Here is a 17,338-nt window from a genome sequence, read left to right on the forward strand (position 1 = left end):
AAAACGGCCATGCAGAATGTTGTGAAGATTGTCACCAAAATGCCAAAAGGCTATCGATCTTACACAGACAATACATATCATTCATGGAATATGAGAAAATGTTAGATCAATTTTTTTAAATATTGGCGAACATATGTGATGTTATATAGACTACATTAAGTTCTTAAAATGTTCCAGGAGTTTATAGAAGTTTCCAAAATAATTACAGAAAAAATAGGTACTTCGAAATTTACCTACACTTGTAGGCTGTGCCGAAAGGGATATTTTTGTAATGTAAAAAATAATTGATATAACATTATCTTCAGTGGCCATATTAAAAGGCCGTCTAGCAAGATTACCATGTTAGCACATTTATTGTTATAAATATTTTAACTATAAAAATAATTTTATTTACCCTTTGGACATATTATTGTATCGTAGAAGTTATTTAATACATAATTGTGCTTTCTTCATCACTGTTTTTTCTATCATTTAAGAAAATATAACATTTCAAAATTTTAGTGGCTGTAATAAAATTATCGACTGTATGAATAGTTAATGTGTGTTCAGATTAAGTTTTTTATAGTTACCATATTTGAGAAAACTTGTTTTTTTTATATAGTAGATACAACCAGTTCAAATGACGTTTTAATTTTTAACTGGCATTAAAATATGTAACCTCGTTACGAATTTTTAAGTAGGATACTTATTCAAGTCCATTGTAAACTGAATTATTAGTACTGATATTTAAAAAGTTTCATTTAGCCACGGAATATATCATACACTGCTAAGTGAGTACGGTTGCAAGGTATGCCGAAACGTCGGGAACACCATCAATTATACAGACGTGGCCTCAATCCAGAAGCCAAAAAGTAGCATCATTAAATGGTCAGAAATATTTTATACGGGACACTTTCAATAAGACGATAAGTCGTGGGACCACTGTCCTTGATTTTCAGCCAAATTAACAGGGACTAAAGTTGTCTGTCTGCGTTGAATTACATTCAGGTACGGGCAGTGACTTATTTCAAGAGTTGACATAAGCAAATATTGTAATATGGACAATATGGGAAACTGGTAAGAAATACGCGAGACAAGTGATGCCAGCGAACCTGGCGCCGTGTAGTGTACCTAAGTTTCTAATTGCGTAAAAATTGGTTTACAGTAGTGGCATCTAGCGGCGTGGAGCGTAAAGTAGCTTGAAAGCAATGCAGTAAATTGTCTCGCGCTTCGCCAATGCTAATTGGCTGGAGTTTCCCAATTGTCCTGTTACGAAATTTGACATAAGCCGTAGATGATGTGAAGTGCGCTCACCTTTGTGTCTTTAGCGTAGTACAGCTTGTTCCCCCTGAGCTTGAAATAGCGCCGCCTCCACCGCTGGAAGGACCACGTCTGCTTCATGAGGTACCCTTCCTTGGTGGAGGCCTGCAACAGGTCACCACGTCTCACTGCTCTCGTCCGTTACAGCTTCTCACACACCCATACTCGTCTCAAACACCAAACTATGTAATCATCTGAAATAAAAACCATTACGAAACAAAAAAAAATCAACCGTTAATAACTATTCACAATTTCAGTACAACTAAAGTACATGCCAACGACGAGCAAACTTTAGCTTTAACCTTGGCACTTTTTCTGGTCAAGGTTATCTGAGCTTGTCACTGGCATTTTTATCTACAAAACTTGCAAAGTATGAAAAACGGTCATACTATCGCATTTCAAAATGTAACTACAAGCTTAGACAGCAAATAGTTAAACGTACCATTTTAACTGCATGGCACTGCATTGAAAAGATATTCGCCTAGTCCTAGTGTTTCATATTTATATCTTTCGTAGATATACGATTGATTTAAAACTATTTGTTTGGGTAGTAATCAACATATATAAAAACATTATATTTATAGACTTTGCTAAATAATTTGTGAATGTTGACTTTGATATCACAGTCAAAATTTAACTTGTGCAAATTTTTTTTTGGGTGCATGTATAATAAGTATTTTACTCTATGGACTAGATGTAAGAACTGCAAGTGTTTAGATAAAAAGTTAAAAAGTGGGAAATGATTTCAAAATAATTTCAGAAGCAGAAACTGCATATTTTCAGCAAATGGAATACTATAATTGTAAAATTCGCTGACAATACGTGTATATTATATTTTATGGCAAGAAATGAGCTTCAAAACTTAAGTTGTGAGTATTATTTGAAAATATCTGTGATTTACATTTGAAACAACGATCTTCATCCTGGTATAATTTAACGTGTAATTAGTCGACCACATACCATCATCGGTTGGGTGAAATGTAACCTCGTATTACTGATATTATTGCTTTTGTGAAACAGAACCGCTGAACCGTTTTCCCTGCAAGTAATATTAGTTTTAAAATAGATTTCCAAACTAGACGTGAATAAAAATAACTGCATTTTCTACTCCAAGCTCAAAAGCCCTTGTTATTAGACTCGTGTGAAACCTACGGGCTAATTGGTAATTTCCTGCAGAACATCAATATTGATTATTACAGTTTTTTGCATCCTAACGTAAGGCTGAATTTATGAGTTAGAGGTCCATTAAACTTTTTTCTTCTTTTATTGATAAAAGCCGTATGAAATGACAGCAAATCTTTTTTTTTTCTTTTGAAATATACGTTCGGAAGGGCCTATGTTAATTATGTTTTTTCTTCAGTAATTACCCTCGAAAATAATTCAGACTTATGTGGACTTCAAAATGTAAACAAAAAATAAATACCTTCTGGTGTAATAATAATAAGTGAAAGGTATCATATTTTAAGGAACAGTTACAGAATCGTTATCATACACTGATTAAAACAAACAACGTCTTTGGAAAATCAAACTAAGATTTAGCCTTGGGCGTGAGTACTAATTCACCTTCCTTAAAAAATTAAACCTAACCATCAAGCTTGTATTGTTTCGAATACGGCTTTAAACTTCACGAAAGGTTAAAAATGTGTGTAGAAAATGTAGTGGGATGCGAATTGTTGAACATTATAAAGTGCTAGAATTATAACAATTTTTATCATACAGTTCTGGTAGAATTAACCATAACCTGGAACCACGCACGTTTTCAGTATCAATGTAAGCATCATAGATAAATGCATGCTTGATTTGTAAGACGTGGCACATGCTGCACAGAACGATCAGCTTTAATCACAGGAAGCCTACAGTTCCGAAGTTGTCCAAAATTTGCAGATCGCTCGTGAAAAAACATTCAATATTCCACGGATTTATACATTTTACTGTCATAGAGTATTTTACAAAACGCTAACCTAAGCAAATTTTAATTTTAATTACAATAACCTAACCTAAAATTTTAAAAAAATTTAAGAACTATTATTTATAACAATGACCAAACATAACCTAGTTTATTACTTCGATGAACTTCTGAACTGATCGGGTTGTGGTTGTGGTTTTATTCCTTGTGAACTGTAGCAAATATTGTAGAAGCAATAAAGGAAACTCAGGCCTGTTAACATTGGCAAAGCACAAGACGCCCTACTACAGCGCCCCTTGCGGTGTGAGCTGTAAGCATACGAGCAAAATTCTAATTTGTATACGTTTCAATGGATGACTTATGCGTGATTTTTCCCTAATTACTGTAAATTATTTTCTTGTACATAAAATAATAATAATAAGTATTTTTCATACTACTCCAAAGTTCTGGAAAATTGTATTAATGCTTCAAAATTTTCAGAAACTCTTAACATTCTTGGTCAACAAAATTGACTTGATTTTACATATTCTACCCATGTAATAGAGTACAGTATTTAGAATAAATATTTTGGTAATTGTCTAGAGCAGGCACTCTTCTGTAAAAACATAAATAGTGTTTTTAGAGTACGCCTTGTTCAGTAAAGTGCAGCTAAGTATTTTAAATGTCAGTAACATAACAATAATTCCACACACTTCTAATGCATTTATTAATAAACCATTTACGCATTAAATAGTAATTAAAGTGAAATAAAAGCTCATAAATCTGTTAGATACTAACAACATTGTTTACAAACTAGGTACCATCCCACAAGGATCGCTGTCAACGCTTATCTCGCGGATTTTCGATGACTTTTCTGTAATAACCTACTACGTGCCAAGGTAAAGAATAGGAAGCTACCAGACCTATGTATAAGATAGTGATTCAAAGAAAGTCTACAGTTAAATATTTCATTAGGTTGATATAAGAATGTCATCGAAAATACGTGACACAAGTGATGCCAAGCTATGTAAACAATATTGTTAGTAAGAAATTTTTGAGTTTCTATGTTACTGTAATCGCTATTTAATGCGTAAATATGATATTTACAAATGCATTATAATCGAAAGAAAACCCGTGCCTAAGTTATGGAGTTATTAGTCTATGGAGTGGTGTCTGTTCTGTATTTGAAGTTAACTAGTTAGCAATTGGATAGGAAAACAAATAGTAGCTGTATAAAAGCAAATATGCTATAAATTGGCGTGCTGTCATTATTTTTTGTTTTTACACATAAGGTATTTTCAGAATGATTTAATTAACAGTAGATTGTTGTTGTCTCCGTATTTTAAAAGCAAACTAACATGCTTGTAATTACAATTATAGTGTCTAAATTTACCGATTGCATGACAACATAAGAGCTAGGGCTCTTGAATGTATTGAGTATTCTGATGTTGTCGACACCAGGCTTGAATGGCAGCTTTCACCATGTCGTCAGAATGAAATTGATATACGTTAAGGCGCTTTTTCATTTTTGAGAAGAGGTGAAAGTCGCAAAGTGAAAGGTCGAGGCTGTGCACATACGGTGTGCAGAGCTTCAGGAAACACAACGCGATTTTAAAACTACTCAAGATATCCGAGTGGGGCCTGCTTACGAAAAGCATTTAAGAGTTCGCTGAGGGCCAAAAAGTACTTTTTATTTCGAATTAAGTTTTTAAACTATATTTTTATTACAGTCAAATTGGCTAGAACGCATGTTTTCAGAGTAAATGTTAGGCGTAAAACAACCGGTATAGATTCTTTAAAGCACTTAAGGGACTTGCATTACACCTGTATCTTCATTTATCCGCCATATAATTTTACGGCCACCGCTCAAATTTCACAGTTATCCTGTGACGACGAGAATACTGCGCGCCAGTTCAGAGCCTTGCGCCTAGAGGCGACACAGCGCTAGAAGCACCGGCGAGCGTCGCTCTTATCACCCCGCCTCACTAACTCACATAAACCCCTGACAAGGCGGGCCCCTCCCGTGCAAAGGGCGTTGTGCTGCAAACTACTTTCTGGACGCGGCGCAAACATGCCCAATAGTACATATAAAACATGTGGTTTTCAGGAACAACAAGAATTTGTAAAATCGGGTAAAAAAAAAACATACGTCAGGCGAGCTATTTTGCGTATTTAGACCTATGTTAGTGTGTGTATGTGAGATTACGTTAATACAATCATCCAAGCCTATAAAATCTCTACACATAACTGTGAAATCATGATTTCTATCGCAGATCCACATAACCCGAACTATGAAGCCGTTTAAAATCAATAGACATTTAGTGTGGAATAAAAAAACAGCTTTACACCCAGTAACATTCTAGTATTGCCGGAAATTCGAGAGGGAGTCGTGTTTTCGCTCACAATAAGAGAAGGATGTAAAGGATGCCGAGTTTTACGAGTCGGGCGCAACACGGTGACGGTGATTTTTTTTTTCTCGACAGGCAAAGAAGCTGATGGTGATGACGACCATCTGCGTCCTACAGACGCACGTGCTCTGCCACGGCCCACAACCGCCCAACGGGCGTTACGGAAGCACAACACACAAGCATTAGACCGTGTTTTAGGAGCGGGGTGGCACAATGGTAGGGCACCGGACGCGCATTTCAGAGGACACGTGGTTCGTAAACCGGCGATAGGACGTCTTTCAGTTACATATCCTTGGAAGTAACAATTAAATATTTATCAGATGATTCTCTTGACTTAAAAGATAGCGCCGAGTTCGTAATACATTAGAGAGAGAAAAAAAAAGTTAAATATATTTGCCGCCAAGTTTGTTGCAACACCATTCGCCTGGCTAATAAATTATAGGTAATTTTAAAGTTGCGATTATATCTCATTGTGACTATTCAAATTTACTAAATGTATCTCAGGATAATTTCACTACCATAAAGTTTACTTTAGCACACCAATACGCTCAATACATCCCCCGATGTTCGTAAAGTTAATATACACGGGTGCAAGTTGTCATACGTGGGTCCACCATCTAGACGACTTCGGCTTGTAACTATAGCAGTTTCTGCATGCATGCGCACTGGACAACTTAAATTTTCGTTGTGTAATGCGAGGTTATTTCATTGAATTTCTGGTGCATACTAAAAATTCACCCTCAACACGCAAAAAGAACTTCAAAACCTCAAAAACGCAGGCGATGATAATTCCGGTCTAGGAGGAAATGTCACAGGTTCAGCGTTGTGGCATTTACATGCGACTCGTTCGGTACTCCTGTTGTTAGGCTAGCCCTGATATATCAATATTACCATCTTGTTAGACAGAATAATAGTTAAGTTATAAGATGGGGAAACATTTTTACTGTATATTTATCACGCTCGGCATTATTTTAAACAATTCTACGTTAAATCTCGTGTCATAAGTTTATTTGCAACACGAGAACAAATGAATTTGTTCGTTACCGAGGTAAGATGTTTACACATCACTGGAAAGTATTGAAAGACTTGCGCACACTTTTTTTTATGAGGATAATGTCAAAGATATGTTTTGGCGCGTGTTCTGAATGAACGTGATTTGATAACGGACCCCGAGAGCTGAACTCCCGACGACGCGACGATGACGAGAGGGAGTTGGTGAGAAAGAAGAAGAGAAAAGGGGGGGGGGGCAGCAAGAGCACTGGAGATAAGGCGAAGTGCAGCCGCCGTGTTCTGCCGAGATAATGTTATGGAGGCTGTGACACAACATGTACACACCTCGCGCGGGTAGGGCGTGGAGTCGCGGAGGGAGGGGGGGGGGGGAGCAGTGAAGGTATTACATGTTAACACCGCCGGAGCTCCTCTGCGTACACAAGAGCGCGCGCATACACAAGGCGCGTCATCCCGCGTCGCTCCTGTGGTTCGCCGCATCACCCCCCTGCTCCTAGCACACCATCTCAACGGCCGACACGACTCGAGCAGAGCAGAACAAAGGACTCTCGCTCGAACCTCCCGACTGTCGCCACAGCCCAAGACCGCCATTTAGAGCTCGCCTTACCAGTCAGAGCCAGCGATTCCAACCTCGGGATGTTATCAGTGACCGGCGAATCAAGAGCACTGGTAACTAGCTATTGTCACTCACGTGAGAATCAAGTCATTCTACAAACAGTATCTATAATATTATTTTTATTATTTAATTCTTTACAATGTAGCGTATCACAATTTCCACGTATCTGTGCAACTGAACTGATTATGTATATAATTTTAGGGTAGGCAATAGTCAATAATTACGTTGAGGCCGATCCCATCTGGACCCAACACTCGCTGCAAGCACCAACTTTATTCACCAAATAGTAACTCACATGAAGTAAACACTTTTTTGCCTAGATGGAGCCTACCAACCTGCATATTAAATTCAAAACACAAAAGAAAATAACTTAAGTCTAGTAATCTTTAAATGGGTGGCAGAACATTAACAAGGAGATCACGTAGAAATAATTATTTAGATTTTATTTCATACAAATATACATCTCTTGTAACATTTTCCAAAAAATAAAAATACATATAATTTCTTCAGGTACATGGGTTAACTTACCTCGTTTTATCAAAGTACATCAGTTTATTTATCTCCTAAGTTACTTTATTACAGCCATATTTTAGTGAAACAAAAAAAACTTGTTAAAGCTGTGATAATAGTCAAAATAATTATATAACCAGACTGAACCGGGAAAAAATGATAGGAGTAAATGACTATCAAATTAAAGGTAAGTTCAGGTATTTGGAGAGCTAAGGTATTATTTATTGAAACAAATATGGCTACCAAAACTCTAATATTTATTAGCACAGAATGTGCAGACAAGTGCAAACAAGTGCAACGAGAAAAAAAACAACCTAATGAGCACCCATAAAAAAAACTAAACCATACTTCATCTTTAACAGGTGCATCATACAAAGACAGGTCCATGAAGTTATATACGCCAAGCAAAATTACAACTACCAATACACAAAGACAGAACAAAAAATTGACTAAGAAAAAAACTACTGGCCATTATATAAAATACCAAACAACTACCATAGATACTTAACTGTCCAAAACCTCCATCCTTTCGTACCCCCCTCTCTCTCTCCCGTAGTGCTGTCAAAGTTGCATCGTGGTTTTCCTCGCTTTGTCTTTACTTAAACTGCCAAAACCCCAAGTATAAACACTCTATATCCTCCTTCTTCCCTCCTATTTCCCTCAATCCTCTGGGAATGCACAGCACCAGAGAAGCAGCTGTCGTTCTAGGTTCCGCAATCACTTTGTTATGAAATCACGAAAATACAGACATGGACAGGAAAAAAAACCACTTGATACTTCAAATCCATAAAGAAATATTCACAGTAACAAACGTACTTCAAGATGAACTTGAAAACAATAAACAAACAAAAAATAAAACAAAAAACGCGAAGGACACTAAAGGTTTGTCGGAATAGTCACGAATTATAAATATTTCCCCCCAGTTTCATTGTACACATATGGTCCCTTTAAAATGAAGGCAGGCATACCTGTATTTATCAAAACAATTTGTAGAATGCTACTGAAAACTACTACCAAACTCCTAAAAAGCCGTGTCCATTAAACAAATTAAAATTAATTAATCTTGAACTAAAAATCCTATACTTTCCAAAAGAAACTCAAAATTTATATGCATATTTGGTTTTCAAACAATCAACAATACGTTAACAATACATTTTACAAAATAGTTTATACACACTATGACGAGGTTAGACTCCGTTACAGATGATAAATAAATAGTATGTAAAATGTGTGTATATATATGTATACATATACACAGGGGCGCAACAACTAAATTTCCAAAGAGAGGGCAATATACCTTTTTATAAAGAATCATCGACCCCCCCTATTGAAGCGGGGGGTCCGGGGGTCCTCCCCCGGGAAAATTTGTATTTCAAGGTGGAAAATTGTTCTATTTAAGCAGTTTTATTATCTAAAAATTGATTACACAGCACTTTTTTTTGCCCCCGTATGCCCCCACTTCAAGGTTTCAGAAGGGGGGGGGGGCAAACAAAATAGCCTTGCCCCCCCTGTTGTTGCGCCTCTGTATATATATATATATATATATATATATATATATATATATGTATATATATATATAGTCTGTACCATATTTATTTTCTACGCAGCTAAATGGATTTCTTTATTTCCGCAAGTGGTTTAATTCTCTGAATTTTTTTTTTGCCCTGATAAATACTATAAAATTACATTAAGCACTAGCAAAGCTATTTACTAACAATAAAGTGGAAAAGTAATAAATTAGTTAACTAGCCTATATCTTTGTGACTAAGAGTAAAAATTACACTATATTATTTTTTGAAGAAATAGGTACTTTATAAAGTATCTTAATTTTTCTTTTCTTTTACAATTTTTACTACTTGAAATTCGAGCATACAAATTACTTCAAATCAAAGTATGTTTTCTGGACGCCATAACTAGTTATGTAATTTCTATATATTGATAACCATAACCTTACTAAATCAATATCACAATACGTTAAAACTAGTGTTTTTTTTTTTTTTTTTTTTTTAAATTTTATGTGTTTTGGTTTGCAGATCAGGAAAGTAGTATGTAAATGGGGCTACTGGCACAGGCGCAGGCGCAGGCGCAGGCGCGTGGTGCCTGTGCCGGGTCAATGACTGATTACTCTGACGTCACGGCAGCCATCTTGATTAGCCCTGACCTTAAACTTGACATTCACCTTTGACCTTCAAAATTTGCCCAAATTGGCCAAAATTTAACTAAAATTTGCCCAACATTTCTCAAAAATTCGCCAAATATCCATTTTTTTTTGGGAAAAAAATTTCCGCCAAAATATCTCAAAAAATTCCACACTTCAAAAATTAGGATATCGAAACACTTCAAAATACTTTTTGCCTTAGAAAGAACACTGGTCCATATTGAGGCTTAAGCATCCATGTCTACAGCCTCCGATAAGCCTCTGACGTCATCATGGATTATGTCATCTTGGATTATTAGATACGTCACCGTTGCAATTTCCATTACGGCAGCCATATTGTAAATCTTTATTTATTATTCGATTTTAATGGAAATTTTTTTAAATTTATAAAATAATTCAATTAATAAAATTTTAATAAAAATATTTAACAAAACATACATTTACGGCATGGAGCTAGGAGTCCTCGGTTCGAACCCGTCGAATAAAAAAAATTGCGACCGATCCTTCCCTCATGGTGGCTGCAGACAGACAGACCGAACCCCACCACTTTTTTCATAGCGTATATATCATCAGGTAGTATGACATCATGTCCGCCATCTTTAAAATCCGTAATTTTAATGCTATAGATTCGGGAAAAATTCCAAAATTCATCAAATAAATTAGCAAAAAATGTACGGATTGATTCGATTTATTCCCGTCCTTGGTTCGATCCCTGGGTGATGCAAAAATCTTAATTTTATGTAAAAAATATCAATTTCAATAAATAATGATCAAAGTCCTAAAAGTAGCATAGTTTCCAAATCAACCATCATCCTATAAACCATTAAGACCACCATATTGGATATTTGTATTTATTGACCTAGAAATTCGGGAAAGATTCCAAAATTCACCGCAAAATCACACATTACTTTACACATTGAATCGATACTTGTTTCGATCTATGGACGAAAGTAGTATAGCATAGCCGGTCCGGAAACAGGATGCAGGATGTGGTGGTGGTGTCGGAGTCCGCCATCTTGGATTGTGACGTCACGGCGGCAAAAATTCCTCAAAATTCCTCAAAAATGCCTCAAAATGACTCAAAATTTCCTGTTTTAAGAAAAAAATTCCCGTTTTCGAGGGAAAAATTCCCGTTTCGAGGGAAAATTTCCCGATTTAGTCCTTAAAAATCCCAACGGCTAGAAATGTCCTGATAGAGGCTTAAGCATCCTTAACTCAAGCCTCAGTTAAGCCTCTATCAGGATGTGACCTTGACCTTTGACCTTGACCCCGACGGCCATCTTGGATCCACCATCTTGGATGACGTCATTTCGTTTTCTCGAACATTCCGGCATTCTGTTAACGGCCATTTTGAATTATGACGTCACCGTTGCAATTTACGTTACGGCCGCCATCTTTAAATTTATTATCCGATTTTAATGAAAAAAAATTTAAAAATTATAAAAAAAATTAAATAATAAAATTTTTAATAAAATATTTAAAAAACAAACATTTACAACACGGTGCTCGGAGTCTTCGGTTCAAACCCGACGAGTGCAAAAAAATAAAAATGGCGACCGATCCTTCCCCCGAGGTAACTGCAGGCATACTGACTCCTCACACTTTTTTTTTCAAAGCATATATATATCGTCAGGTAGTATGACATCATGTCCGCCATCTTGTATTCATCCACTGGAGACCACCATCTTGTTTTCGTCTGCTAGAGTGTGCCGATATCATGTAGTATAATTATCTGGTCACCACACCTTTGACCTTGACCTTGAACTTTGACCTTGACCTTGAAATTTCACCTTGACCTTGAACTTTGACCTTGACCTTGAAATTTGACCTTGACCTTGAAATTTGACCTTGACCTTGAACTTTGGCCTTGACCTTGAAATTTGACCTTGACCTTGAACTTTGACCTTGACCTTGAAATTAAACCTTGACCTTGAAATTTGACCTTGACCTAGAAATTTGACTTTGACCTTGAAATTTTACTTTGTCCTTGAAATTTGACTTTGTCCTTGATGTCCATCACGGATCCATCATTTTATGTTCAGTACATGCTACCAGGAGCGACCACCTGCTGGAGTACACCATCTTGTGCGTGTACTCGTATTACCATCATGCTAGTTTTATTCTAACATGCTATAGTGCAGTAATCATTTATTATTACTGAGGTACCCACCATCTTGAAATTTGACCGCCATCTTGAAATCATGTAATTATTTAGCTAGAAATGCGGGAAAAATTCCAATAGTCTCCGAAAAAATCATTTATTAATTTACAAATCGAATCGATGGATCCCTGTCCACGGTTCGATTCTTGACCAGAGACAGTTGTAACTAATTATTAAATAAATGTTAGGTTCTGTTTTCCATTATCTTTCGCGGAGTTTATTAATCATTCACTCTACGAAAATCAACTCAATTCAATATACCGGACCAACGAATTAAATCAGTGCCGATTAGCCTATTATGAAAGTCTAATTTTTCAATAATCTGAATAACATATAAGCCGTTCATGTACAAAGCCACACATATAGATCAATTGCCTTCAGTCCATGAGACCAAATCATGTCATTATCAGACGTATAGGCTAGTCATTTCAGGACCACATGACCTTCGTAATCCATCGTGACATTTTTATACATTCTAAAGGACCAAATAACCTTGTAAAATATTTTAGTAACACCAAGAGGTGATAAACTAGTAAATATTCAATCACTACATTTTGTACTACGCGCAATCAACAAAAAAGGAAGCACCGACAACGAAAAGGCAGCACATTTGGAAGCACCTACAACGAAAAGGCAGCACATTTGGAAGCACCGACAACGAAAAGGCAGCACATTTGGAAGCACCGACTACGAAAAGGCAGCACATTTGGAAGCACCGTCATCGAAAAGGCAGCACATTTGGAAGCACCGACAACGAAAAGGCAGCACATTTGGAAGCACCGACAACGTAAAGGCAGCACATTTGGAAGCACCGACAACGAAAAGGCAGCACATTTGGAAGCACCGACAACGAAAAGGCAGCACATTTGGAAGCACCGACTACGAAAAGGCAGCACATTTGGAAGCACCGTCATCGAAAAGGCAGCACATTTGGAAGCACCGACAACGAAAAGGCAGCACATTTGGAAGCACCGACAACGTAAAGGCAGCACATTTGGAAGCACCGACAACGAAAAGGCAGCACATTTGGAAGCACCGACAACGAAAAGGCAGCACATTTGGAAGCACCGACAACAAAAAGGCAGCACATTTGGAAGCACCGACTACGAAAAGGCAGCACATTTGGAAGCACCGACTACGAAAAGGCAGCACATTTGGAAGCACCGACTACGAAAAGGCAGCATATTTGGAAGCACCGACAACGAAAAGGCAGCACATTTGGAAGCACCGACAACGAAAAGGCAGCACATTGGAAGCACCGACAACGAAAAGGCAGCACATTTGGAAGCACCGACAACGAAAAGGCAAAAAGGAAGCACAAGTTACGAGATCTAAGTCTTAGTAAGAAATCATAATACAAGAAATAAAAACATTACATTCTTATAATTTAAATTATTTATTTTATTGCTTTACATTATACAAATGCAAGTAAAACAAGTCAATATTGTATGTAGCCAGCATTCCTCAGTTCCTTGAGTATGAAGGATATTTCTTTGATGCACGAATAGTTTCCTGCACAAAGCGAACCATGTAGAAGTCTTAGCCGGTCAACCAATATGTTTGGATCTTTCCATGATGTGTAATCATTCTCTTCTACCACCATCTTCCTTGCACCTTTATAATAAATATTATGATCTCTGGTGTCTTCCGTTTTACCACCAACCTCAGAGTAACTTTCATGTTTGAGACGGTGATCATCACAAGCTTGATCAGATTTATTTAATATATCACGTCGTTTCCATCGTTTCGGTCTCAGGACACCGCCACATTCTTCGATCTTGGCAGCTTTAGGTGCTTCATCATAGTCTATGTCTTTGTCAACAGCCTCAGAGTCACTGTAACAATCACCGTAGAAGGAATCGTCTTCACCCAATTTACCGTAATAATTCAATGTTGATGATGTTGAAGTGTCTTCATCGTCTTCGTGCTTCCTTTTTAGGAGTCCATCATTTTTACAAAGTAGGAAAGATCTACTTGAATTCGGCTGGAATATATTCTCACTTTTCACGTTAAGGATTCTTCCATTGTCTTCATTCTTCCGTAAATCATCAACCTTCTTCAATTTAAGTTCTTTGTCGAGATCGGAAGAGCCAAGAAAATTATTGTCGTAATGCAGATCACTCTTCCTTAGGCTAGTAGATTCATCGTTGTCCTCTAGCTTGTACGCAGGCTTGGCGCTACAAGTTCTGCCATGTCTTTTTAGGCTCTCTCTCCGCGTAAACGACTTGCTACATCGAACACAACTTATCATATTGCGCAGTGGATTTTTAACACAGTCATTCTTCTCGTGTTGTCTTTTATTCTTTCTCAAGATAAACTCTTTACTGCAAAACTTACACCTATGTTCTTTCGATACAGCGTCAGATCCCAAATCGGAATTCATATTAGTTACTGAGACTAATGCCAGATACCAATTGAGTGTTTTAAACTACATTCAATACCTAAATAGAAATTTTTTCATATTTCATCAGCGAGAATTAATATATCTCATGCAAAAGTACTTTATGCATGTAGTTCTGCTTTTCAACAACAGATGTCGCCACATGTTGCTTGCAGGTAAATAATATTTAGTTCTTTTATGCGGGATGCGGGATGCTCACTAACGATCGCAAAAGAAGGATGGCTTCGCTAGACTCCAAGGAAAAGGAAGTTCGTCTTGCATGTTGGTGCTCCACAGATGTCTCATGGCGTAATATTAATTTGACTGAGTAATGATATTTGTTAATTCCACCTGATAAAAATATTGCAAGTTTTTATTTAGTAGCAGAAATTATCGAATTAAATGTAACTCCAAATAAAATGACATGTCTCATTAGACCAAAAAAAATCCATGCAGAGAGCGGTTTCTCAGAATAGTCAGAAACACTTGAAGAAACCACAGGAATGATTGCAAGAACACGGGAAAAACCATCAAAATATTGTCAAGAATAATCAGGAGCACACTGAGAAAACCACCATAATATTAACAATTATAATCGGAAGCACACGGAGAAAACCATCATAATATTGACCAGATTAATCGGAAGCACACAGAGAAAACCACCACATGTTTTCTTTGATATCATAAAATTACAAGCCAAAAATTAATGCATTTTTTAATTTTTTTATTAATTTATTTTTATATTTAAATATTTTTTCTTGTAATTTTATGATATCAAAGAAAACATGTGGTGGTTTTCTCTGTGTGCTTCCGATTAATCTGGTCAATATTATGATGGTTTTCTCCGTGTGCTTCCGATTATAATTGTTAATATTATGGTGGTTTTCTCAGTGTGCTCCTGATTATTCTTGACAATATTTTGATGGTTTTTCCCGTGTTCTTGCAATCATTCCTGTGGTTTCTTCAAGTGTTTCTGACTATTCTGAGAAACCGCTCTCTGCATGGATTTTTTTTTGTCTAATGAGACATGTCATTTTATTTGGAGTTACATTTAATTCGATAATTTCTGCTACTAAATAAAAACTTGCAATATTTTTATCAGGTGGAATTAACAAATATCATTACTCAGTCAAATTAATATTACGCCATGAGACATCTGTGGAGCACCAACATGCAAGACGAACTTCCTTTTCCTTGGAGTCTAGCGAAGCCATCCTTCTTTTGCGATCGTTAGTGAGCATCCCGCATCCCGCATAAAAGAACTAAATATTATTTACCTGCAAGCAACATGTGGCGACATCTGTTGTTGAAAAGCAGAACTACATGCATAAAGTACTTTTGCATGAGATATATTAATTCTCGCTGATGAAATATGAAAAAATTTCTATTTAGGTATTGAATGTAGTTTAAAACACTCAATTGGTATCTGGCATTAGTCTCAGTAACTAATATGAATTCCGATTTGGGATCTGACGCTGTATCGAAAGAACATAGGTGTAAGTTTTGCAGTAAAGAGTTTATCTTGAGAAAGAATAAAAGACAACACGAGAAGAATGACTGTGTTAAAAATCCACTGCGCAATATGATAAGTTGTGTTCGATGTAGCAAGTCGTTTACGCGGAGAGAGAGCCTAAAAAGACATGGCAGAACTTGTAGCGCCAAGCCTGCGTACAAGCTAGAGGACAACGATGAATCTACTAGCCTAAGGAAGAGTGATCTGCATTACGACAATAATTTTCTTGGCTCTTCCGATCTCGACAAAGAACTTAAATTGAAGAAGGTTGATGATTTACGGAAGAATGAAGACAATGGAAGAATCCTTAACGTGAAAAGTGAGAATATATTCCAGCCAAATTCAAGTAGATCTTTCCTACTTTGTAAAAATGATGGACTCCTAAAAAGGAAGCACGAAGACGATGAAGACACTTCAACATCATCAACATTGAATTATTACGGTAAATTGGGTGAAGACGATTCCTTCTACGGTGATTGTTACAGTGACTCTGAGGCTGTTGACAAAGACATAGACTATGATGAAGCACCTAAAGCTGCCAAGATCGAAGAATGTGGCGGTGTCCTGAGACCGAAACGATGGAAACGACGTGATATATTAAATAAATCTGATCAAGCTTGTGATGATCACCGTCTCAAACATGAAAGTTACTCTGAGGTTGGTGGTAAAACGGAAGACACCAGAGATCATAATATTTATTATAAAGGTGCAAGGAAGATGGTGGTAGAAGAGAATGATTACACATCATGGAAAGATCCAAACATATTGGTTGACCGGCTAAGACTTCTACATGGTTCGCTTTGTGCAGGAAACTATTCGTGCATCAAAGAAATATCCTTCATACTCAAGGAACTGAGGAATGCTGGCTACATACAATATTGACTTGTTTTACTTGCATTTGTATAATGTAAAGCAATAAAATAAATAATTTAAATTATAAGAATGTAATGTTTTTATTTCTTGTATTATGATTTCTTACTAAGACTTAGATCTCGTAACTTGTGCTTCCTTTTTGCCTTTTCGTTGGCGGTGCTTCCAAATGTGCTGCCTTTTCGTTGTCGGTGCTTCCAATGTGCTGCCTTTTCGTTGTCGGTGCTTCCAAATGTGCTGCCTTTTCGTTGTCGGTGCTTCCAAATGTGCTGCCTTTTCGTAGTCGGTGCTTCCAAATGTGCTTCCTTTTTTTAGTCGGTGCTTCCAAATGTGCTGCCTTTTCGTAGTCGGTGCTTCCAAATGTGCTGCCTTTTTGTTGTCGGTGCTTCCAAATGTGCTGCCTTTTCGTTGTCGGTGCTTCCAAATGTGCTGCCTTTTCGTTGTCGGTGCTTCCAAATGTGCTGCCTTTACGTTGTCGGTGCTTCCAAATGTGCTGCCTTTTCGTTGTCGGTGCTTCCAAATGTGCTGCC

The 17,338-nt window shown here is 37.0% G+C and overlaps 1 protein-coding gene across 4 annotated transcripts in view; it reads right to left on the reverse strand.

The window, feature by feature from the left end:
- The window catches only part of LOC134542193 (diacylglycerol kinase eta), a 339,692-nt gene that overhangs the window by 222,782 nt on the left and 99,572 nt on the right, over positions 1-17,338 (reverse strand). For all 4 annotated transcript variants that reach the window (XM_063386253.1, XM_063386254.1, XM_063386252.1 and 1 more), the window contains exon 2: positions 1,294-1,404. In XM_063386253.1, the coding sequence (XP_063242323.1) occupies positions 1,294-1,404 (111 nt within the window). The remainder of the gene's footprint in view (positions 1-1,293; positions 1,405-17,338) is intronic.

Source organism: Bacillus rossius, assembly GCF_032445375.1.
Source record: "Bacillus rossius redtenbacheri isolate Brsri chromosome 4 unlocalized genomic scaffold, Brsri_v3 Brsri_v3_scf4_2, whole genome shotgun sequence".
In the NCBI taxonomy this organism is placed as follows: domain Eukaryota; kingdom Metazoa; phylum Arthropoda; class Insecta; order Phasmatodea; family Bacillidae; genus Bacillus; species Bacillus rossius.